Source organism: Cynocephalus volans, chromosome 8, assembly GCF_027409185.1.
Source record: "Cynocephalus volans isolate mCynVol1 chromosome 8, mCynVol1.pri, whole genome shotgun sequence".
Lineage (NCBI taxonomy): Eukaryota > Metazoa > Chordata > Mammalia > Dermoptera > Cynocephalidae > Cynocephalus > Cynocephalus volans.
Window position 1 is genome coordinate 25,078,254 of NC_084467.1, and position 24,299 is coordinate 25,102,552.

The 24,299-nt window shown below is 50.2% G+C and overlaps 1 protein-coding gene and 1 pseudogene across 1 annotated transcript; both read left to right on the top strand.

Annotated features, from left to right (window-relative positions):
• Positions 1-1,053: 1,053 nt before the first annotated feature.
• Positions 1,054-10,970, top strand: TINAGL1 (tubulointerstitial nephritis antigen like 1). Its single transcript, XM_063105156.1, has 12 exons — positions 1,054-1,120; positions 1,650-1,967; positions 2,871-2,934; positions 6,614-6,706; positions 6,900-7,014; positions 8,097-8,220; positions 8,306-8,456; positions 8,566-8,755; positions 8,858-8,903; positions 9,167-9,290; positions 10,275-10,320; positions 10,433-10,970. The coding sequence occupies exons 2-12, from the start codon at positions 1,658-1,660 to the stop codon at positions 10,571-10,573; spliced, it is 1,404 nt and encodes a 467-aa protein (XP_062961226.1). The 5' UTR covers positions 1,054-1,120; positions 1,650-1,657; the 3' UTR covers positions 10,574-10,970.
• A 10,567-nt stretch (positions 10,971-21,537) lies between these two features.
• LOC134385013 (large ribosomal subunit protein eL31-like) lies at positions 21,538-21,919 on the top strand (annotated as a pseudogene).
• Positions 21,920-24,299: the final 2,380 nt, after the last annotated feature.

A 24,299-nucleotide genomic window follows, 5' to 3' on the forward strand; every position in this document is an offset into this window, starting at 1 on the left:
TCCCCTCTCCCCCAGGGGTTGGCCAGCTGAGGATACTCCTAGTCTGGGGGAGGGGTGCACGGAGGTCACTGGGAGGACAAAGGGAATCCCCATGCCTCCCCCAGGTGTGGCATGTGAGCCGGGGACAGGGGTCTGTCCAGGTGTAGTCTCTTTCATCCTCCCTGCTGGTAGAGTCCTCTGGCCTGGGCCCAACCTGTTGGAAGAGGGGATTGTGCAATGGGAGGTAAAAGGTGACGGCAGGCCTGGCATGACAGAAGCCCCATTGTTTGGGGCCCAGGCCAGCCTGGGCAAAGGAAGGGTTTATGCCTGGGGCAGGAAGGGGGGGCTCTGCAGGGGGCGCCAGCTGGCAGGGCTCTTGCCTTTGGGCCCTCAGAGGGGACAGCTGCCAAGCAGGATGTCCTTGGGTTTAATAGAGGGGGCAGTGCTTGGCGGGTGAGGTGCCCAAGCAGACTGGGGAGGTCAGACCCAACGAGGGGTCGCACAGCATAGAGGATGCCCCCCACACACACCCACCTCCTGCCCATGAGCTGCCTGGGCTTCCGCAGGGTCCTAAACCATCCTCCTTGGATTCCAATCATTCCTGGGAGCTGAGGCAGCTTAGGGCGGCCCCAAGTCTGGAGGGCACTGTGAAGAGGGGTGTGCATGGCTCTGTTCATTACTGAGGAGTTAGAGGGGGCTTAGAGATTTTTGTACTCCCTTCCCATCATTTCCCAAACTCTAGTCCTAAACTCGGAGCTCGGCTGCCCCCTACCTCCCGATCTCTAGGAGAGCCTCTTAGCCCCACGGTGAAGCCCACTAGAAAGCCCTTCCCGGTGTCAGGCCAGTTCTGCTTGGGTGCCCCCTAAGGGAACGGCTTCCGCCGCAAGACCCAGGGAGGACAATCACGTGCTCGTCCCCCGCCTCCCCCCCCAAGTCCCAGTCCTGAGTTAGGGCTGCTCCAGGTGCGAATGAGCCGGCCCCTCCCTCCCGCAGCCCGGGGCGGCGTGGGGACAGGCGGGGCGGTACAAAAAGCCGTCCCGCCCTGCTTTCCTGACTTGACTTTGAGTGTCCAGCGGTCGCTGGCGGAGCCAGGAGGCGGAGGCGCTGGTGCAGCCCGGGCCCAGCCCACACCCCTCACCAGGTAGGGAGCTTCTCTGCTCAGAGGGCAGAGGGTGCAGCCAGAGAAGGAGCAGAGAGGAGGAGGGGGCAGGCAGAGGGACCAAACGGATGGCAGAGAGAGGGACAGTGGAGGGGAGCAGAGGGACACAGAGAGGAAGAGAAGAGAGGAGGACAGGAAAGACTTGGGAGACAGGAGAGCATGGAGGGGAGGAAGGACCCAGGACAGGAGAGACCTTGGGTCCAAAGGATGGGTGCTGGGCAGGGGGCACCAAGAATGCCCCAGTCCCCATTTCCTGTCCTTGAAGGTCCCTGCACAGGTCAGGGAGGGGCTCCATTTCTGCCTAGTCCCCTTCCGTCTATTAACCAGGGCATACAAATTGTGGCTCCTCTGCCTGTGTCCTGCTTGAGGACTCAGGAATTGGGGTCTCCCACCCTACTGGACCCCCTTGGACTCACAGCTCCAAGAAGCTGGGAGGTCTGTCCTTGGTGTGCCAAAGACTCTCTGCTCCCCACAACTTCTGACCCCTGACCTCTGCCCTCCCTGGGCCCAGGAGGCACCATGTGGCGATGTCCACCGGGACTGCTGCTGTTGTTGCTGCTGCCTGGCCAGGTGGCCCTGGGTGCCTGGCGAGGTCGTGGGCGCCGGGAGCTAGCACCGGGTCTGCACCTGCGGGGCATCCGGGATGCGGGTGGCCGGTACTGCCAGGAGCAGGACCTGTGCTGCCGCGGCCGTGCTGACGACTGCGCCCTGCCCTACCTGGGCGCCACCTGTTACTGTGACCTCTTCTGCAACCGCACCGTCTCCGACTGCTGCCCTGACTTCTGGGACTTCTGCCTCGGCGTGCCTCCTCCCTTCCCCCCCATTCAAGGTGGGCACCAAGAGGGTCAGGAAGGCGGGTCGCTTCATCTTCCCCCGACTCATCAAGGCTCAGGAGCAAAGCTGATGCATTAATATTGCCAGGGGAGGCTTTGTAGGATCTGGGAAAGAGACCCTTCCCCAAGGGGAGATCCCTGCTGTGCCCTAACTTGACTCTCTCCAGCAAGACTGAAAGAGAGATCCTTGGTTGGGACTCTAGGCTGGCTCAGGGGAGGGGCAGCCTCCCGCCCTTTCTCCCAGTCCTGTCTCCATTCTGATCCTGGCCCCACCTGCTGACTCACCCTCAGGCTGATAAAGCACACGGGGGTTGGTCAGGGTCATCTTAGCCATTCTTCTGCCTTTGCTCTGGATTCTGTCTCTCTGAGATGGCTGGTCACACCTGGGAGGTGGGTCAAGTCTGTTCCTGCCTTCAGCCCTCATCCCTTCCTTCTCCATGCACTTGCTGCCTCCGTCCTGTAGGAGAATCCTTCCCACAGTTCTGCGGAGCTTTGGGCTAGGAGACTGATACCTGAGGTGTCACACCCAAGTGCTGTTATTTCAGGGGAGTCTCTTACCTTCCCTGGGCTTCACCTTCCCCATGCCCCTCCTACTCCGGATCTCCAAGCCCCACCTCATTTAAATGACAAAGGATCCTAGGAATGTTGTGGCTGGCATCCAAGTGAAGCAAGAGGGATCCAAGTTAAAATCAGTGAAGAACTTCCCAAGCAAGTAGCAGTCGGTGTGTCACCCTGCAGGAGATGTCTTAAGTTATAGTTTGGCTTTAGTTTCAGTGAAGGCAGGGGTGCGTGCGTGCGTGCGTGTGTGCATGTGTGTGACTGAGGTGGCCCTGGATCTGGCCATCTCAGCCCATCCTCTCTGGCCCTCACTCCGCTCCTCTCCTCTTCCCCCTCACCAGGATGTATGCATGGGGGTCGCGTCTATCCAGTCTTGGGAACCTACCAGGACAACTGTAACCGTTGGTGAGTGTTTGGGTCCTGGAGGGGGTTGCCTTGTGGGCTTTGTGGCCGACAGACTTGGTTCCAATCCTATCACTGCCACTCATATTCTGGGGACAAGTCTTCCCTTCTCTGAGCCTCAGTTTCCTCATTTGTAACATGGGAATTTTAACACTGACCATGTCAATTTATATAACAACATTCTGACAACATTCCCCGGGAGTGGTCAGCCATGGACGCCTGGGCCAGGTGCCACCTCTGAGCTGGAAGTCCTTCTCTGCCACTGCCGGCATGGTCTGGGCTACTGCCCCTCCCACTGTTCTTGCTGTCACCGGAGAGTCCGAGAAGGGGGCGCCAGGAAGGAAACCTCTGACTGCAGCATCCGCTGCCCTGGGCCGGATCAGGGTCAGGGATAGCCGAGCTGGCGGCCAGCCAGCCTGTGGCAGGGCCTTCCCTGGAATGCGGCCCCTCCCCCCCACCATTCCCAGCAGGAGGAGGAAGGGGCCATGGGTGCCCTCCTACGCAACGGAGATGGGCAGTGGGGAAGGCTTGGGTAGAAAGCCTTGAACGCCTTAATGGAAATAATGGGGACACTGCACCTTGGAGGGAGGCCCTGCACCCACTCCACCCCCATTTCCTCTTGCTTGGGACTGAGAGGTCCCAGGGAGAAGGACACTTTGTGGAATGCGTTGCCCATAAGCTGTTTCCATTGCCTCGCCGGGGCGAGGCGTGCCTGGGTCACAGTGAGAGGCGGGCCTGGTGCGTTTGGGCGTGTGTCTGGGTGAGAATGTGTGCGGCATGAGTGTGTGTGTGCCACTGTGTGCGTGTTCAGAAGGAGTGTGCCTGCCTGGGTCTGTGAGTCCTAGAGGGATGCCTCAGTCCTTGAGGGATTAACACTCTCTCCCACTCCTGTTCCTGCATCTGGGATGCTGGGACCTGCTGCCACCAGCCCTGTCTAGACTTTGGGTAGCTTGGGGGAAAAGGAGGAGGTGGCGGGAAAGGACTGAACAACCCACTGCCCTCTCCTCAGGACAGCTCTGGGTGGCTGTGTTCCCTGTACATTGACACATGAGTAGAGCGTGTGCACCTTCCAGGGCGTGGGAGCCCTCGAGGGATGCTTGGAGAGAGTCTAGTCGGTGCCCAGAGTGCAGAGGGTGAAAGGAAGGACAAAGAGAACGTCCCCTCCCCCTGCAGACTCCTCCCGCCCTCCCTGAGAGTGCCCCGCCCGCTCCTGGAGCAAGGACCCAGCCATACTGGGTGTTTGCTGCCCTTGAGGCTCCTTAAAAGGCAACATTGGAGGCGGGAGCCTCGGGCCAGCTCAGAAGGAGGCAGTTTAGCATCTTGTAATAGCAGAGTTATGAGCTTGTAAAAGCAACGTAGAATTCATAGAATTCAATGAATTCAGCCCTTCTGTCGACATCTATTTGTTAAAACTCTCTTGTGTAATAGGCATTGTGCAGGGCCCAGGAGACACAGCCACCACTCGACAGACACAGTCCTTGTCCCACTGGAGCTTCTAGCCTAAGGGTGAAAGACATGGAAAAACAACAAACAAATCTGTCGTTTCAAGCTGCTATAGGTGTTAGAGGGGAAAAGAGAGGAAAATGGGGGAGCCTAGTTCAGAGTGGGGAGGAGGTGAGGGGAGGCCACTTTGAGGGGGGGACATTTATGCCAATACTAAGGACATGAATAGAAGAGAGGCGAGCGACCAGACCCAGGCCTAGGACACAGCTTGGGGTGGGACCACCAAGCTCGTTTAGGCGACATCTGGGGAGGGGAGGCCCTGAGGAGGTGCGGGCCACATGCCACGGGTCTTATAAGCTGTGCCGAGGATTTTGTATTTCATTCTAAGTGTCATAGGAAGCCACATAGAGAGCACACAGTTGATTTCCATTGTTCAAAGGTCTCTCTGGCTGTAGTGCAGGTAGAGAATGGATTGTTGGGTGGGGGTGAAGAATCACAGGGAGGTAGGGAACTTGATTAGAAAGCCATTGCCGTGGTCCAGGTGAGAGGTGACGAGGGACTTGGGGAGGGGGCAGTGGAGGGGTGAGAGGCTGACGGATTCATGATGTGCCACCGCCAGGCCTGCTGAAGGGGGACACATGGGGGGACACCACAGACCTGACAGTGTTCTGATGAGAGCAACTGGTGCCATTTTCCGAGCTGAGGACGTTAGGGAGGAGTCGGTTTGGGGGAAGGCCGTTTGGGCTATTTTAAGTTTGAGATGCCTTTTGCACATCCAGGGGTGTCAGCAGGTCACAAGAAGGGGGGTCTGGGGTTCCTGTAACAAGAACAATAGTATTAGATACCGATCCTGAGCACTTAACAATGGACCAGGCCCGATGCTAAATGCTTTACAAGCTTGCCATTTAATCCCTAGAAAGGGGTACTATTATTATCCTCATTTTACTGACAAGGACACTGAGGGAGAGTTTTAAATAACTTTCCTAAGGTCACACGAGTAGTTGGCTAGGATTGGAACCTAGGGTTTGAATTCCAGAACCATGCTCTTAGTCACTTGACTATGCTGCCTCAGCCATTCATTCATTCAACCGATATTTACTGGGTGCCTACTATGTGCTAAATTTTATTTTCTTAGGCACTGAAGATACCAAACAATACCTGCCCTCAAGGAACTTAGAGTCTATGAGAAAACAGGTACAAACGACATAAATAACTAAATATGGAGTATGTCAGACAGTGATGACATGCTAGGAAAACAAAACAAAACAAAACAGGAACACAGGACAGAAAGTGTGGAGGATGTTGAATTTTAAGATAGGGTGGCCAGAGGAGGGCTCCCTGAGAAGGTGACCTTTGAATAAAGTCTTGGAAGAAGTGAGAGTGAGCCACGAGATGTGGAGGAAGAGCAGCTCAAGGTCCCTGGGGCAGGAGCGTGGCTGGTGTGCACCTCCAGGGGGCCAGCCTAGCTGCAGCCTGGAAACCAGGACTAGGAGGAGGGGGTCAGAGAGGGGACAAGAGGACAGATCACGCAGGGCCTTGTTGTCACCATCACCATAAAGACTTTGGCTCTTATTCTGTGATGTGAAGCCCGTGGAGGGTTCTGGGCAGAGGAATGACATGATATGACTTAGGTTTAGCCGGGTCACTCTGCAGCTGCGTTAAAAATATACTAGGGGGGGAGGGGGCGCAGGGCAGATGTGGGAGGACTTTGAGGAGGCTACAGCAGTAAACCAGGTGGAAGGGGATTGGACTGTGGTGGCTGCAGGAGAGAGTGAGGCACGGTTTAGAACCTGGATGTGTTTTAAGGTGGACCCAACCAGATTTACTGATGAATTGGGTTGGTGTATGAGAGAAATTCAAGGACGAGTCCTAGGTTTCTGGCCTGAGCTCCAGGAAAGATGAAGTTGCCGCTTTCTGGCAAGCATGGGAGTGATGGTGATTGGGAATTTGGTTTGGGTTGTGTTAAATTTGACCTATTCTTAGACACCCCAGTGGTGATGTTGATTAGCATGAGATCCTTGACTCTGGAGTTCAGCAGAGATCTGGGTGGCAGATGGAAACATGAGAATCGTGAACTTGAAGTTGATGTTTAAAGCCACCAATCTGGATGGAATCATCTAGAGGGTAGTCCAGAGTCACTGATATAGAATCCTAGGCCCATACTGACCTCTGAGTTCTCATCCCTTCAGAGGGTCCTCATTCCCCCACTCACCCCTTCCTTCCCTCCTTTTCTCACCAGCACCTGCCAGGAGAAAGGGCAGTGGGAGTGTGACCAGGAGCCATGCCTGGTGGACCCAGACATGATCAACACCATCAACCAGGGCAACTACGGGTGAGAGGCCCTGGATATGCCCCCAGCAGGCACGTGTGCACGCACGCACGTACACACATACTCATACACTCTGCACGAGATGCAGGTCCTGCACTCACATGCACTCTGCGTCTCTCTCACCCACATGCACACATACCCCCAGGACCCCCAGCCTTGGCAGGTCTGTGACTTCCTTCCATCCCCTCTCCTTCAGGTGGCGAGCTGGAAACCACAGCGCTTTCTGGGGCATGACCCTGGATGAGGGCATTCGTTACCGCCTGGGCACCATCCGCCCATCTTCCTCTGTCATGAACATGAATGAGATTTATGTAAGTCCATCCTTGCCCACAATCCCACCATCTCCCCGTGGCTTAGAACCTCAGGACGCTTGCACCCTGTGCACTGCTCCTCCAAGGGCCTGGACCTCACCCCTACCAAGGCTGTGTGCCCCTGGGCAAGTTACTCACCTTCTCTGGGCCTTTGTTTCCTGCCTATAACAAGATGTGCTGCGCTGGAAGAACTGATGCTCAGATTCAGAGTTTTGTGGTCCTGACATCAGGCCTTCCTGACCTCCTCAGCCTGGGAAAAATGCTGTTTGTCCCAGTACAGCTGGGTCAGGGCCCAAAGGGCCAGGAGGTCACCTTGGTATTTTGGGAAGGGAGGGACAGACACTCCTCCAGCTCAGCCAGAGAGCAGTAATTCTCGGAAATAAATGCTGACTCAGTGGAAACCCAAGGGAGAAGAGGACTTCTCCCTTCCCACCATTGGGACCCTCTAGGGGGAGAAAAGGGAACCAGCTCCGAACAGTGAAGGGGTGAGGAAGGGACATTTGCTTCGGCAGGGCTGGGCTGGGGCCCATGCTGGAGGATCTGCTCATCGGTGACAGGCAGGGGGAGGCAGAGGCTGGCAAGACTGGCCCTCCCTGCAGAGCGACTTTGGCCCAAAGCTGGGGTGACCAGCCCCTGCCCTTGCTCCCCTGGGCTTCTGGCTTTTTTCTGCCGCCTGCTGTTTGCCTTGGCTGCCTGCCTGGTCATGGGACCCTACTGCTCTTCCCGCCCCAGTCCTTTGGGACCTGAAGCCCAAGGCCTTGGCGAGAAGAAGGGTGTGGCAGATGAGAAGGTACAGAGGAAAGAGGCAGGGCTGAGAATGGAGAGCTGAGTGACCCTGGCCTAGCCACTCCCCTGTTCTTGGCCTCAGTTGCCTCATCTGTAAAACAGGACTGATCACCTCTGACGTGATATTGGGAGGCACTAAATGGTGCTTGTTTCTTCCACTCAAGTCAAAGTTGGAGGTAGCTGGAATCCCGCAGCAGTAGAAGGTCCTGGACTCTGGGTGGCCCTCCAGTGCCAACGGGCCCCTGAGAGGCAGGTAGGGGCAGGGCAGGCCAGACAGGGCAACCTTTGCCTTGCAGACAGTGCTGGGCCCAGGGGAGGTGCTGCCCACGGCCTTCGAGGCCTCTGAAAAGTGGCCCAACATGATCCACGAGCCTCTCGACCAGGGCAACTGTGCAGGCTCCTGGGCCTTCTCCACAGCAGGTATGTCCCAGGGCGAGGGCTGGCACATTGGGAAGGAAGGGCCAAGGCCTGAGCCCCCTGATGGCCTCTCTGCCTCCCCTACCAGCCGTGGCATCCGATCGTGTCTCAATCCATTCCTTGGGACACATGACGCCTGTCCTGTCACCCCAGAACCTGCTGTCCTGTGACACCCACCATCAGCAGGGATGCCACGGGGGGCGTCTCGATGGTGCCTGGTGGTTCCTGCGACGTCGAGGGTATGCAGCAGGGGTGTGGGCAGGGAAGAGGGCAAGGCACCCTGTGGGCAGGGCCTGGGCCAGGTGCACTGAGTCACTCTATTCCTGCTCCCTCCCGCTGCCTCTCCAGGGTTGTGTCTGACCACTGCTACCCGTTCTCGGGCCGGGAGAGGGACGAGGCTGGCCCTGAGCCCCGCTGCATGATGCACAGCCGGGCCATGGGCCGGGGCAAGCGCCAGGCCACTGCCCGCTGCCCCAATAGCTATGTCCATGCCAATGACATCTACCAGGTCACACCCGCCTACCGTCTCGGCTCCGATGTAAGTCTGCACTTGCGTGGAGGGCTGAGGTGGGGGAGTTAGCTTGGCCACAGGCTGGAGCCTCACACCTGATGGATGCTCTTCCCCATCCCTCACCCCCAGGAGAAGGAGATCATGAAGGAGCTGATGGAGAATGGCCCCGTCCAAGGTAACTGCCCCTCATCCTGCCCCCGGTTCCAGAAGCTTGTGCTACTTGAGACTGGGCACAGCAGCACAAGTACAGCACTGAGCAGCAAGTCTAGTGGGGACAGGAGCCGGGAGGACCACATCCCCTCCCTGCAGGCAGCACCTGGAGGGGGCACTTAGAGTCTCAGTACGGAGAGGCCCTGGTGTCTGGGCACGTCAACAGACTCGGGCATCAGTGCCTGTGCTGATGGGCTGAGTGGGCCCTATTTCACCCTCTGCCTACAGCCCTCATGGAGGTGCACGAAGACTTCTTCCTGTACCAGGGCGGCATCTACAGCCACACACCAGTGAGCCTTGGGAGGCCGGAGCAATACCGCCGGCACGGGACCCACTCTGTCAAGATCACAGGGTAAGGGGCTTGTGGGCAGAGGGGGGTTGGTAGCAAAAGGGTTTGCACTGGGGGATCTGGAGCCTGCTCTCTGCAAAGCCAGGGTTGCTCTTCCATTTCATTTTTTTTTTTTTTAAAGATGACCGGTAAGGGTATCTTAACCCTTGACTTGGTGTTGTCAGCACCACGCTCACCCAGTGAGCTAACCGGCCATCCCTATATAGGGATCCGAACCTGTGGCCTTGGTGTTATCAGCACCGCACTCTCCCAAGTGAGCCACTGGCAGGCCACTCTTGCATTTCAAAAAGGAGGAAACCAAGATTCAGAAAGAGGAGGGACTTGCCCTGGGTCACACAGGGAGTTGGGAGCCTTTGAAGGTTTTCTAGGAACTGTTCCTTCCTTACACATTAAGATAACACAACCTCAATGAAATATAGACAAGGATTCAAGAGTTGCCCAACCTCTGCGCATCTCCACACCCATGACACCTCTTACTAACTCACCGAGTGATCTGGGCAGGTCACTTCCACAGACCTCAGTTTCCCCATCTGATATAACAGGAGATGTTAGAGTCATTGATTTCATGGAAATCAATAAAATGTATTTTGCAGTGGGAATTTGGGGCCTCTAAGGTACCCACATGCTCCGAGTCTCTTCCTTCTGATTCTTGGCAACCACCCTGCCTCCCTGGCTCCCCAGGTGAAGGAGGGCAGACAGATGTATGAGGTCCCACAGAACCGTTCCCAGCATGCGGGTCCCTCCTCTTTTGCTCACCCCCTCCCCTATCCTCTTAGCTGGTGCTTTCTCCTCATGTGAGGCTTAGGTACACAGGCTCACAGATGTGGAGACTGAGGGAGGTGCAGAAAGGGACAGAGACTTGCCCAAGTCCTAAAGGTGTACCCAAGTTTTCAAAGGCAGCAGGGCCTGGATGGGGAAGGCCCCAGGGGTTAGAGCCCCTGAGAACAGGTAGAATCAGCACCCTTCCTCCACCCTCTCTGCCCACAGGTGGGGAGAGGAGACGCTGCCTGATGGAAGGATGCTCAAATACTGGGTGAGTCTCTCAGCAGTGTGCCCCGAGGCTGCTATCTCCTTTCCCCTGCCCGCTCGTCTGCTCGTCTCTTCACCCCACTCCCATTCTCCTCACGGCCCCTCCTCATTCCCAGACGGCTGCCAACTCATGGGGCCCAGCCTGGGGTGAGAAGGGCCACTTCCGTATCCTGCGTGGCACCAACGAGTGCGACATCGAGAGCTTTGTGCTGGGCGTCTGGGGCCGCGTGGGCATGGAGGACATGGGTCACCACTGAGGCTGCCGGCACCATGCCACGCCCAGCCCGGGGTCCTGGCTGAGGGCGGCCAGTGGAAGAGCCCCCCACGGGATGGCGCCCCCCGCCCCACCCAACGGAGCCTGGGGTACAGGCAGGCGCCAGTGCACTAATCCCGGCGTGGGTTCCGCTGACACAGCGCCCGGCCTGGGAGCCGCGGGCAGGCGAGGCTGGTGGAGCCCCCAGACCTCCCAGTGGGGACAGGGCAGGGCCTGGCCCAGGAGGAGCAGGGCCTGCAGACCCCGGATCCCAGGACCATCGATGGTGGGATGCCCTCAAGTCTCCAGCCCCACCACCCGACCCCTGTATTCTTATTCTTCAAAGATATTTATTTTTGTGTTCACTGTTTTAAAATAAAACCAAAGTATTGATAACTGCAGTCCCCTGGAACCACCGGAAGTGAAAAGCTGGGCCAGAGTTGGGGTGGCGCGTGGTCAGACAGCAGAAAGGACTGCCTGGGGCGTTGTTGATTGGCAGGCGTAGGTGGACTAGAAATCTTAGCCTCCATTCAGCCTAATTATCAGTGCCCTGGGCACTGACCCACTTGGAGGCGGGGCATGGATGGCACAGCCTTTGGCCCTGGAGAAACATGAGCCGTGGGAACCACCTCTCAGACGCTGAGTCAGTCAGCACCTCCTAAAGGGCCAGCCCAGCCCACCAATCAGCAGAACTGAAGCCAGTGCCCAGCAGGCAAGGGGGGCACGGTCCACAGAAGCTAGAGCCTCTGTCTCTGCAGATCAGCCTCTCCAAGCCACTGAGGCAAGGGGGTCCCCTCTCCATCCCCTGCCCCTGGGCCAAGCTGAGCCCACTCCCCACCCACCTCCCCAGGCTCCCAGTGCCAGCCAAAGAAGCCCAGCCTCAGTCTGCCTTTCAAGGCCAGTAGCACCTGCCCCACCAGCCTCCTCACCAGCTTCTAAACCCTGTGCCAGGCAACTCTGGAGTCCTCACTGCTCCTCAAATGTCCAGGACACCCACAGGCCACCAGGCATTTGCACACACTGTTCCCAGTCCAGATGCCCTTCCATGCCACCCACTCCTATTTCAAAGCCACCTCCAGGTTCCTTTATCCAGACGCTAACCTTTGGAGGGCTAGTGATGTGCCAGGTGCTGTGCAGGGGACCCACGCTCCCCCAAACCACCTCTGCCCCTCCCTCACCTCATATGCACTCCGTGCTTTCACCCAGTATTTCGCTTATCTGGGTGTCTACCAGCCTCCCCCATCATGCTGGAAGTTCTTTGAGGGCAGGCACTGGGTCTGGTTCATTAGTGAGTCCTGGTACCCACTGCATCCCCTGCTGCTACACGGTGGCCTTCCAGCGTGTGGACCCATTCTTCCCCCTGCACCTCCTTCCCAAGTCGCCAGCCGCCTGTCCCTCTAGGCACAGAGGCCAGTCTGGTGCCTTCCTTTCCAGGAGCCCAGGGGGCTGTGCCTGGGGAGGGTGTCCCCGAGCGCAGGGCTCCTCCTCGTCCCAACTTCCAGCGGCCAAGGGAGGCAGGGGCGGCCGGAGGAGTCACTGAGGGGAGGCGGCCGGGAGGTCCTCCCCCAGGGGACCCTGGCAGGCCCTCAGCGCCGACTGCGTCCCCCCCCGGCGGCCGCGCGCGGACATCACCTGAAAGGAATGCGCGGCGACCCGATAAGCGGCCGCCTTTGTCTCGTTTCCTGTTTGCCAGGACGTCCCGAGCCCGGCTCCCCTGGCCGGCCCGCCCGTCCCCGAGGAGCCCAGGCCAGCGGGCGGCCCCGGGAAGCGGCCGGGCGGGGAGCCCTCGGGCCCGGGCCGCGCCGGCTGGAAAAACCCCGGCCAGGGGCTGCTCGGCCGGGCGAGGCTGGAATTTTCTCCAAGGACCTTCGGCGGACGCGGTGGGGGGCGGGGAAGGCCGGGGACGGGGCGCGGCCGGTCTCGAGCCCTGCAGGGACGCCGGCCCTGCCCTGCCTCAGCCTGGTTCCCGGGCCCGCCCTCAAGTGGGAGAGGGTGGGGAGGCCTGAGCGGGTGCCCAGCGACCGCCGCCAGCCACCCCTGGATCTCTCTCGGATGTCGCTCATGGGGGGTGTTGTTACAAAGAGTGGAGCAAACCTCAAGCGCCCGCAACCAGATGACTGCCCTTGAATGGGTCTATAAAGAAATCCTGGCAGCCTAGCCCTTGCTGTGTGTCCTGGGGCTGGTCCCCTCCTTTCTCTGGGCCAAGGGCATGCATGGGTCGTTAAACAAAGCTGGGCTGGACCCCCTGCTGTGTTGGATGGGCACTGGCTGTGTGTAATATTGGACAGCTTTTTCATCTTTAATGGGGATAATAGTAGTCACCTACCTCCTGGGGTTGGTGGGAGGATTAAATGAGTCAAAGCATGCTAAGCATTTAGCTCAGTGCTTGGAACTTATTAAGGGCCCAATAAATGGTAACAGCTACGGTCATTTGGACTTGATAATGTATAGGCTTTTCATAATGAACTAAGCAATTAGCCACCAGTTTCTGCCAGCTTACTGTTCTGAGTGTTTTACATATATCATCTTGTTTAAGCATTAAAAAACCCCAAAACAAACAAAAACCCTATTGCCTTATTTTGCAGATGAGAAAAACAGAGAGAAAGCAGTAAATAAGTTGTCGAAGGTCAAACAGCATAGGTGGTTGGGACAGGCAAAATCCTCATGCTATCAGCTCTGTACTAATGGTAGTAGTTAAGATTGAGAGTGATAGTCCAGTGTCCCTTCTCAAGCCCTTTCCCTGTCTGGAAAGATCTTTCAAAACCCAGCTCAGGTTATTCCCCCTCTGGAAAGCCTTTCCTGGCACTCATCTTCTGGATCTCCAGGGTCCCCAGCATACATCCGTGGCACAAAGGGTGTGCCAGTTGACAACTTCTCCTCCCACAAATGGATGGGGAAGGGATTTTTTTTTCTCAGCCCCATCCTTTCCTGGCCATCAAATGTTCCACTTGGGCATTCATTCTGGTCTCCTGAGGGGCTCCACGGGGTCCCAAGGCACCTGACTCTAATCTCCCAGGGGCTGCTAAGCTACATCACTTCACCAGTGCTGATGCCTCACATCTTCCTGGTATCTTGCCAAACTTTGCCCGGTGCCCATTAAGGGAAAGGAATTCATGCCTACTGAGCCTGCAATGGGCCAGGCCTTGGACTGAGCGTTTCATGCACTTTAGCCCATGGGATTCTACCCACATCCCCATGGAGAAGTGTATCTCTACAAACCCAATGCCAACCAGCAAGGCAATTCCCAGAATCTAAGGGAGAGGTGAACCTTTCAATGGCAAGAAGGGCTAGTGGGCCCAGGCACAGCTGGTGCCAGGTACCCCAAAACTGCCAGGACACATCTCTTTGTCTTTCCGTCTCCGTTTTCTGCCTTTCTCTCTAGACTCTGTCATGAGGAAGGACATGTGCCCAATGACTCCTGAGCCTCCCAGCCCACAGCCACTTTCCCAGCCATTTTCTGATTCAAAACAGGGAAGTCTTCTGATTGGCCTGGCTCTAGTCAGGTGTCCACCTGGGGGCCAATCACCTATGGCCAAGGGACAGGGTCACAGAAGCCAAGATAGCTCTGCTGAACCAGTGTTTGGTGGAGGAGGAGATCCCCAAAGAAGGGGAGGTTGCTGTTCGAGGGGAAAGGAGGAATCCTGAACAGAGAGCAGAGGTGTGTCCACAACAGCTAGGGGACAACAGCTAGGGGTGTGTCCACTACGATTACGGCCATTTGACAGCTAAGGAGGTGGAGGCTCGGGGGGTGGGGTGGGGGGGTGCGACTTGTCATGTCACACAGCCGAGAAGTGCTGGAGCTAAGATGCAGACCCCACCTCATAAAAATCCTGTGGCTCTGACACCAACATCCAAGGCAGTCTCTTCCCAAGGTAGAACAAGGTTGAGTCTGAGCAGGCCTTCCAGGAGGGCATCCTGCTTCCTGCCCCCGGGGGCTGCAGTGTGGTTCCCACCATGGGATGGGATGAGATGGTTAACAGAATATGCCAGCTAATAGAGCAGAGAGACGGGTGCCAGGTGAGCCGCACTGAAGACAAGCACTTACGTAAGGGCTGTTATTACCCCCTCTTTACAGGGAGGAAACTGAGGCTGGGGGTGGAGGTGGGAGAGGTGAAGGGACTTGCCCAAGGACATATGGCTAGGAAGTGTTGGGGAACCTTGTTTCTTGGACTCCAAAGCCTGAGCTTTCCCTAAACTGTGTTCAGGTGCACACACAGCCACTCTTCAGCTTGGACCCAGGCAGACTCTTTGGCCTCCGACTCTGTGCACAGACAGCCTGGACCTGAAGTTTGGGGCTCACAGAAGCTGGTGACCAAGCTGATCCCACTCCTGGGTGGAGGGGAGTGGCAGGGGTTACAGAACACTCAGGTGGGCTTGGCTTGGGGCCGCAGGGAGGTGTCAGTGTCTGCAGAACAGGAGTCAAATCACTGCTAACCCTGTACAGTCAAGTTCAAAAACCTCGTCCTCTGAGAAGCCTTTTTGACTCCCCTGGAGTGTCATCATCCATCCTCTGAGCCCCCACCCTCACGCCCCCTCCTCAGTCACAGGCCAGCATTGCACTTGTCCATATGCCCCTTCCTGACGTAGCCTGCCTGAGAGCAGGGCTGTGCCTCCCCCTCTCTGCTCTCAGTTTTGCCTAAAACGTATTGATACGGATAAGACACCTGAGCTCCTTGTTTGGAGAATGGAGAAAATGAGATGTGGACTCTCACAGCAGTGGCAGCAGTGCCCCCTGGTGGCTGAAGCCACATCTCACCCCGCCGCAGCAGACAGAAGGAACAGAGAGAAGCCACCTGTGCAGATTCTTGGAACTAAACACCTACTGTGCTCTGTGTGTTTTACACAGCGCTCCTCCACTCGTGCCTCCATTTGGGTTCCCCGTCTCCACCCGGAACACAGACACCTCCCTCAGAAAGCATGTCCCTCAGAGCCACACAGACCCAGGTTCAAGTTCCAGCTCCACTGGACACTCTGAAGGTCCCTTGGCACCTCAAACCTCAGTTTCCCAGTCTGTAAAATGGGAATAGTTATTTATTTTGTTATTTCTGTGTGGGAGCTGCCTTAGATGAGAAATTCCCTAAGAATGAGGAAACAAGCTTGCTCACTGAGAATTAGACTGAAAAAATCAGTACCCAATGCATGAGAGCAGAGATGGGCAGTCCCCTTAAAGGGCCAGGCTTACTCTGGCTCCTGGAGAAGCTGACAGGCACCAGGGCAAAAGTACTGACCCACCTAAAGTAGTAAAGGATCTACGGACAAAGACGAGTCCTTGTGATTCTGAGATGCTGCATATTGTCCAAAGAGGCACCTCTGGCTATCAGACCTGTGGCCAAGCGAACCTTGTATTGAGATGGACACAGGGGGTGATCCTGATGGACTTTGAGTAGTTTCTTTCCCCATGGCAGGACAGTGCCCTGGAGACCTGGATGTGGGGGCCTCTCTTAGGGACCATAAGCCCAGGACTCAGCCTCAAATGCCTATGGGACTAGGCAGATGCATGAGTGGGCCAGGAGTGCCAGAGAATAGGGAGTAGGGAGGTCTGTGCCCAGCATGTATTGGAGAATGCATCCTTGCCTAAAGGCATTCAGAATCAGTGACTTTTAAAAACATGATGCCAGCCTGCATCACTCAGGGTCTCAATAGGAAACAGATGGTGAACTCTAATTTGGAGAATTTGGGCAGAGTTTATTTTCAAACAGTAGCGGGTTGGGAGTGGGTCACAGGAGAGAGTGCAGGACTTTGGGGCTAGTAGCAGCATGGCTGTTGCTTCCCTGAGGCCTGCAGAACCATGGGGAGGGAGAGGTCACCAGAACTCTGAAGGAGAGAGTCATTTTAAGCAGAGGTGGCCTGCTGGTGAAGGAACTGGGAATAAATAACTCAACCTCCCTCTCTTCCTTCCCTTTCATCTTCTGCAGGGCTCCCCACTTACCGAATTCCACAAGAAGCTAGAGGGCAGGGAACTTGGGTGGCGGACTTTCATTTGAACAGGAAATAAATTTCTATCTTATTTAAACCACTGCTTTTCAGGGTCTTTTGTAACAGCAGCCTAACCCATAACCTAACCAATGCGCTCATAACAGGAAACATCTGCCAAGAAGACATAATAATCATGAATTTATATGTAACCGGCAGCACATATTTATTTTGGGGAAACTTATTAAGCAAATCTGGCAGAATTGCAAGGAAAGAATTACAAATCTATAAATAGAGTGGGAAATTTTAATTAAACTTTCTTAAAGCCAATGGATCAAGTAGCAAAACATTAGTAAAGATATAGAAGTTTGTAATTATGTTAATTAAGGAGCTTGATCTAATAGATAAACATAAACCTTACCCTCCCCCCCCCCCCCCCCCCCCCGAATACTCATTGTTTTCAAGCTCATGTGGAACATTTTAAAAAAATACCCCCTATAGGGCCAGCCTGTGGCTCACTTGGGAGAATGTGGTGCTGACAACACCAAGTCAAGGGTTACGATCCCCTAAAAAATAAAATAAATAAATAAATAAATAAACAAATAAACAAATAAACAAATAAAATACTGCCTACTTGGCAATAAAGGAAGTCTAAAATCTATTCAAAGAATCAACATCATTCAGTCACATTCTCTAATCATAATATAATAAAATTAGAAATCAACAATAAAAACTTGGCCAAGGCAATCCAATATGTTCAGTAACTTAACTCATTTCTAAATAATTCATGGCTAGGGAGAAAATTATAATAGAAATTACAAGATATTTAAAGCTGAATAGTAATAAGCTAAAGTGGAACTTGAAGGAAAAATTGTGGCCTTCAATGCCTTTATTAAGAACAGGAAGAATTGGCAACCAATGAATTAAGCATCCAATTCAAGGCACTGGGAAGAGACAATCATAAAACCCAAAGAGAGTAAAAGGCAGAAAATAATAAAGATAAAACAGAAAATGATGATACAGAAAACAACACAAAGTTCAGTTAATCCTTTTAAAAGCCTTAATAAAATAAACCATTCGCACAAAACACACAATATTGGGAACAAAAAGAATAACTAGAGATGCAGTCAAGGTTTTAAAAAATCTCTAGAAAACACCACGGAGACATCCGGTTCTGGCAAAATATGACTAGGAAAAAGCCAGGAAATAAACTCAGAAGGAAGAAGTAGCTTGCAAGAAGAAGTAGAGAGCAAAAAAATTATTAAATGTCAGAAATTCAAACAAACAGACTTCATAAGAAAAAATTTTAAAGGTTGGTTAAAAAAAAAAACAAACAAGGTAATACTAAAAAACTGGAAAACAGTAAACTGCCAGGCAGGAGACTATGATCGGAGGTCAAAAGCATTCTGTGATTGTTCTAGAAGATATTAACTTGACTCTGTCAACTGAAGTATGCGTGTTAAAAATTGAAGGATGATGAATGAAAGGACAGAAATAGAAAGTCTTCCAAACCAGGAGAGCGGAAACAAAGGGAATGAGGAAAATCCCATCAATCCACCACCAGGCAGGAAACGACAAAAGCAGCAAAGGAAAACTTGGTGCTGTTACCGGTCTCCAAGATGATCCCAGTGGTCCTGCCTCCTGGGACCCATGTCGTTGTGTAGAGGCCCCTAATGTGCCAGCTGGACTTACTGACTTGTTTCTGTCCAATAGAATATGGCAGAAGTGATGGTATGTCACTTGCAAGCAGGGCTGATTTTATAGGTGACCTCCTCACAAGTGCTCCAAGCTTGGTTTAATGATTTATTCTTGCTGACTTGAAATTCTTAATAATTTTTTACTGACCACAAATTATGTAGTCAGTCCTGCATCCAAGATTAGGTTATAAATAAGGTTACCAGATGCTATGGTTTTCATGTGTCCCCAAGAGTTCATGGGTTGGAAACTTAATCCCCAATGCAACAGTGTTGGGAAGTGGGACCTTTAGGAGGTGATTAGGTCATGCAGGCTCTCCCCTCATGAATGGGTTAATGTCCTTATCTTGGTAGTGGGTTCATTACTGTGAGAGTGGGTTTGTTATAAAAGCAAGTTGGGCCCCCTCTCTCCCACTCTGCCACCACGTGATGCCTTCTGCCCTGTTAGGACACAGGAAGAAGGCCCTCACAAGATATGGCCTCTCGATCTTGGACTTCCCAGCCTCCAGAACTGTGAGCCAAATACATTTCTGTTTATTAAAAATTACCCAGTCTCTGATATTCTGTTATAGTGGCACAAAATGGACTAAGACATCAAATAAAACAGAGAAAGCCCAGCCAGAATCGAATCTCAAATAAGCAATGAACAATTTTTTTTTTTTTTTTAAAGATGACCCATAAGGGGTTCTCAACCCTTGACTTGGTGTTGTCAGCACCACACTCTCCCAAGTGAGCCATGAGCTGGCCCTCGCAATGAATAATTTTTTAATATGTGTGTCCATGCAAAATATTTAAATATTCTCTGAAATTCAAATTTAACTGGGCATCCTGTATTGTTATTTGCTAAATCTGGTGACCATATTAGAAAAGGTCTGTGGCAGGGCCGGCCTGTGGCTCACTTGGGAGAGCGTGGTGCTGACAACACCACACAAAGGGTTAAGATCCCCTTACCAGTCATCTTTTATTAAAAAAAGAAAAAAGAAAAAAAAGAGAAAAGGTCTGTGGCTTCCATTTTGGTTGCACTCTCTCTCTATCTTGGATCACAGGGGAAGCCCTTTGATGAGCTGCCTTACAGAGAAGCCCATGTGGTGAGAAACTGAAGCCTCCTGCCCCCAGCCACGTGAGTGAACTTGGAAGCAAATCCTCAGCAGACCCTTCAGATGGCTGCAGCTTGACTGCAACCTCCAGAAGAGTCTGAGCCAGAGCCACCTAGCTACACAGCTCCCAGATTCTAGACCCTAAGAAACTGTGATATAATAAATATTTGTTGTTTGGGGGGTAATTTGTTACCCAGCAATAGATAACTATTGAGTATATACGTAATAAATGGAAAACACAAAATAAGATGGTAGAAATAAATTTAAAATGCTGATGATCACAAAAAATGTAAATGGGTCAATTTCACCAGTTAACAGATTGTCAAAGTGAATGAAAACACACAATCCAGCTATATGCCGTTCATGAGAGACACACCTAAAACAAAAATATGGACATATTGAAAGCAAAGATAAAAACTATGACAGAATATGTCCATTTTCTGACCAACAGTGAGCTCTAAACCTTTTGCACTCTGCTACGGGATCCTGATTTTTTTCAGGCAGAAATCTGTTGGTCCCAGGAGGGGTGTCTCTATCTCAGTCCCAGGTTATTTTTCATAATGCAAAAGTACCAGCCCCAAAGAATAAGCATGATTTAGTCTAGGCCAATCATGGAATCTCATTTCTTTTGGTCAGTGATTAGGGAAAAGGTGTTCATGTGACCCAGTTCTGGAAACTGAGATGTAAAGGGAAAACTTCTAGGAAGTGTTTCTTCATTTTCCCTTTCTCCAGCCGGGTACATGGACACAATACCTGAAAGTGCAGCTGTTTTTTTGCAATCTTGACATGACAAATATGAGCACAAAGGTCCACAAGCTAATGCTGATGAAGAGAAAATACCGAGGAAGCCTGCATACCTGAGAGCATCACAGAGCAGCTAAAATAATGCCAACAATTGCCTAACTCTGGAACTTTTGTTATTTAAAGAAAATATATCTCAGTTTGTTTCAGCTACTGTAGTTGGCTTTTGTTACTTGCGGCTAAAATGCATTCCCAATGGACGTATGTAAGCAAAAGAAATCTGATGTCACTTTCTAAATATCAGACAAAATAGACTTTGAGTCAAAAGGGATCATTATGAATAAGAGGATCATTAAAAATTATTAACAAGGAAAATGTTATAAGGAAGACATAATCCTAAACTTCTTTAAAGCTATTGGCAGAACCCTCAGATTGTATAACACAGAGACAGCAAACTTCCCGCAAAAAGGACAGATAGTAAATATTTTAGACTTTGCAGGCCATACAGTGTCTGTCTCCACTACTCCTTGCCACTGTAGTGAGAAAGCAGTCATAACAATACATAAACAAAAGAATGTAGCTGTGTTCCAATAAAACTTTATTTACAAATTTGGTCCACAGACTGTAGTTTGATGACTCCTGATGTAAAGCAAAACTTGAGACAATTCCAAAGAGGATGGATCCATAATCCTCCCAAGGATTTTATCTTTCTTCTCTCCATAGATACTAAACCAAGCAGCCATAAGTTTAGTAAACATGTAAAATAATTGAATAACAAAGTTAAGAAGTTTGATCAAACAATCAGAAAATTGACATTCTTTTTATGCAATAAGGAAACACAAAAGTTGATGATATTCAAGGTCATAAAGCAAGTCTGCCCACAGAGTGAAGAATTGATATTTTATAGGCCACTTTCTCTGATCACAATACAATAAAATGAGTAAACCATAACAAAAAGATATCCCAATGTTTGAAAACTAAAATTATACCTGCAAATGTTTAATAAGACAAAGAAAAATAGAAAATATTAGGGACTGGCTTACAGTGAAAGCACTATATTGTGAAATCTGAATGAAAATAAAACAATCCTTGAGGGGATATGTATATCCTTAAATACATATGTAAATGAGATAACAATAAAGATTGCACATTAATGAGTTCAGCATCCAACTTAGGAAATCAAGAAAATACAACATAATAATACCCTCCCCCTCTCAAATAGCAAGAAATAATAAAAATAAGAGAAAAATCAATAAAATAGCAAATAAACAATAGAGATGATCAATGAAACATATGACTAATAAAATAGACACAATTCCCATAAGACTGATTAAGAAAAAAAGAGAAGGCCAAATAATATTAGGAATGAAAAGGAGGATTTAATTATAGATAGATTTTTTTTAATTATTAGAAACAAATTTCTGCAAATCAATTCAAAAATGCATATGTAATTAATAAGTGTCTGTAAAATATAACATCAAAACTGACTTAAGATATGGAAATGACTTCCTTTCCAACTTGGGTCTCTCAGGATGGCTCCCTCCAAGAAGGGCAGCAAGGAGAAGGGCTGTCTGCCGTCAACACAGTGGTGACCCGAGAATATAACACCAATGTTCACAATCGTGTCCACACCGTGGGCTTCAAGAAGCATGCCCCTCGGGCACTCAAAGAGATGCAGGGATTTGCCATCAAGGACATGGGTATTCCAGATGTGTACGTGGATACCAGGCTCACCAAAGCTGTCTGTGACAAAGGAACAAGGAAGGTCCCATACCACATCCACCTGCAGTTGTCTAGAAAACGTAATGACAACGGAGATTCCCCTAACAAGCTCTGCAGTTTGGTTACCAATGTACCTGTTACACTTTCAAACATCTGCAGACAGTCATTGTGGATGAGAACTAACTGCTGATGGTCAAATAAAGTTATAAAACAGCAAAAAAATAAAAGGAAATGAGAAATAAATAATAACATTAGAGAAATTGTTGCTCGGATTGTTCTGATTTTACTTTTTAGATTTCTCCTGGACCTGAAGATATATTATTTTCATTCTTAATAGTTATTAATTTGTGCTTTAAAATTAGCCTCAGAGGTTTAACTATTTTATTAATCTTTTCAAAGAACCAACTTTTTCTCATTAATCCTCTCAATTGGATCTTTGATTTCTATTTTATTTTTACTCTTACCTTCATCATTTCCTTTGCTCGACTTTCATTGAGTTTATTCTACTGTTCTTTTTTATTTCCTAAGTTAGAGCAAGACATGGAATATTTTCAGCACCCCAGTCAATAGCCACCCCCATCTCCCCAGAAGTAACCACTATTCCGAAGTCTGTCACCACGTACAAATGGAGCTACTGAGTGTTTATTCCTTCTGGCTTCTTTCACTCGACATTATGGCTGTGAGTTTTGTCCATGTTGTTGCCTATTACAATGGCTGTGCCTGTGTGTTATGTACCTTGGTGTGTAGCATCCCATTGTATGAATGTATGATACAAGTTATTTATCTATTTGACTGTTGATGAACATTTGGGTTGCTTCCAGAAGTATGTTTTTAAATTTCTGAACATGTGGGAATTGTTTATCTCTTTGTTATTAACTCTTAATTGTATTTTAGTCAGAGGATACGGTGTTTTTTTAATGTTTATATTGAGATAATTACAGATTCACATGCAATTTTAAGAAATGATACAGAGGTCTCTTATACCTTGTCTCCAGTTTCTCCCAATGCAGCATTTTGCATAAATATAGTAAAATAGAGCAACCAGGAAAATGACATTTGGTGCAATTCACTGATCTTATTTATATTTTACCAGTTTCATGTATGTGCACATATGTGTGTGTGAGTGTGCGTGTGTGTGTTTAGCTCTATACAATTTTAGCACAGGTTGAATGGGCGACTATCATCACAGTCAAGATACAAACAGGTCTATCACTGGAACTGGCTACTTTTTTTATAGCCACAACTACTTCCCTCCTCCCCCACATTTACACCCCTGGCAACCACTAATCTGTTCTCCATCTACTTTATGATCTTAGAGGTCATTACAAGAATGATATTTTTGTCATATCAAGAATGTTGTATAAGTGGAATCATACAGTACAAATAACCTTTTGAGACTGGCTTTTGCTTTTTTCATTCAACGTAATTCCCTTGAGATTCATCCAAGCTGTTATGTGTATCATAGCTCTTTCCTTTTCATTGCTGAGTAGTATTCCACGATATGGATGTACCACAGTTTGTTAACCATTCACCAATTGAGGACATTTTCGGTGGCTGTCATAGTTTGGGGCTATTACAAATAAAGCTGTTATGAACATTCATGTGTAGGTTTTCTGTGAACATAATTTTTCATTTCTCAGGAGTAAATGCCCAAGAGTGCAATTGCTAAGTCATAACCCTATGTGTTTTTAATCTGCAAATGACTTTAGTCCTCATTCTTGAATGATAGTCTTTACTGGGTACACATTTCAAAGTCAACCATTTCTCTAGGAATTTTGGAGAAAGTATTCCTCTGACTTCTAGCTTCAGTGGCATTGTTGCAAAGTCTGCTGTCCACCCTAAACACCACTCCTTTGTAGTTATCTATATTTTCTCTCTGGCTATCAATAGTTTTTCTTTAGCTTTGGTGTTTTCCAGTTTCAATTCAATGTGTCTAGGTAAAAATGTCTATGCTTCTTGTCTTTCATCCATCTTCCATTCTATCTATTCCCTCTTTCTGGAACTCTACATAATAATATGTCAGCTCCTATTATTTTATTCATCACATCACTTTCTTTCCCATTTTACATCTCCTTGTCTCTCTCTATTGAGTTCTGGGTAATTTATTCAGGTCTTTCTTCCAGCTCACTAATTCTCTTTTCAACTATATCTAATCTGTATTTTAAAAATCTTTTTATTGCAAAATATGACACACGTGAGAAAATGCATAAAATATAATTAAACAACTTAAATAATAATTATAAAGCAAACATCGTGTGACCCCCCCAGGTCATAAAGTAGATAGTCAGCACTCCAGAAGCTCTCTGGATATCCCCCATCATAATCCCTTACCTTCTCTTGTAGAGGAAACCTTTATCCCAATTTATGGTAATCATTGCCTTGCCTTTCTTTGTAGCTTTGCCCTCTATGTGTACATGCCTAAAGATTTATTTTTACTTGTTTTTGGATTTTATATAAATAGGATAATATAGTGTGTGTTATTTTTGTCATGCTTTTTTTTTTTTTTTACTGTACATTGTGTTTTAAGACTTATTATTATGGATAGCTATCATTTATTTGTTTT

Bases quoted from the DNA above. Each gene is read 5' to 3' on its own strand.
- TINAGL1 (XM_063105156.1), top strand. From the start codon at position 1,658: ATGTGGCGATGTCCACCGGGACTGCTGCTGTTGTTGCTGCTGCCTGGC. The intron at 7,015-8,096 runs GTAAGTCCATCC...TTTGCCTTGCAG, and splicing joins TGAACATGAATGAGATTTAT to ACAGTGCTGGGCCCAGGGGA. The intron at 8,904-9,166 runs GTAACTGCCCCT...CTCTGCCTACAG, and splicing joins GGAGAATGGCCCCGTCCAAG to CCCTCATGGAGGTGCACGAA.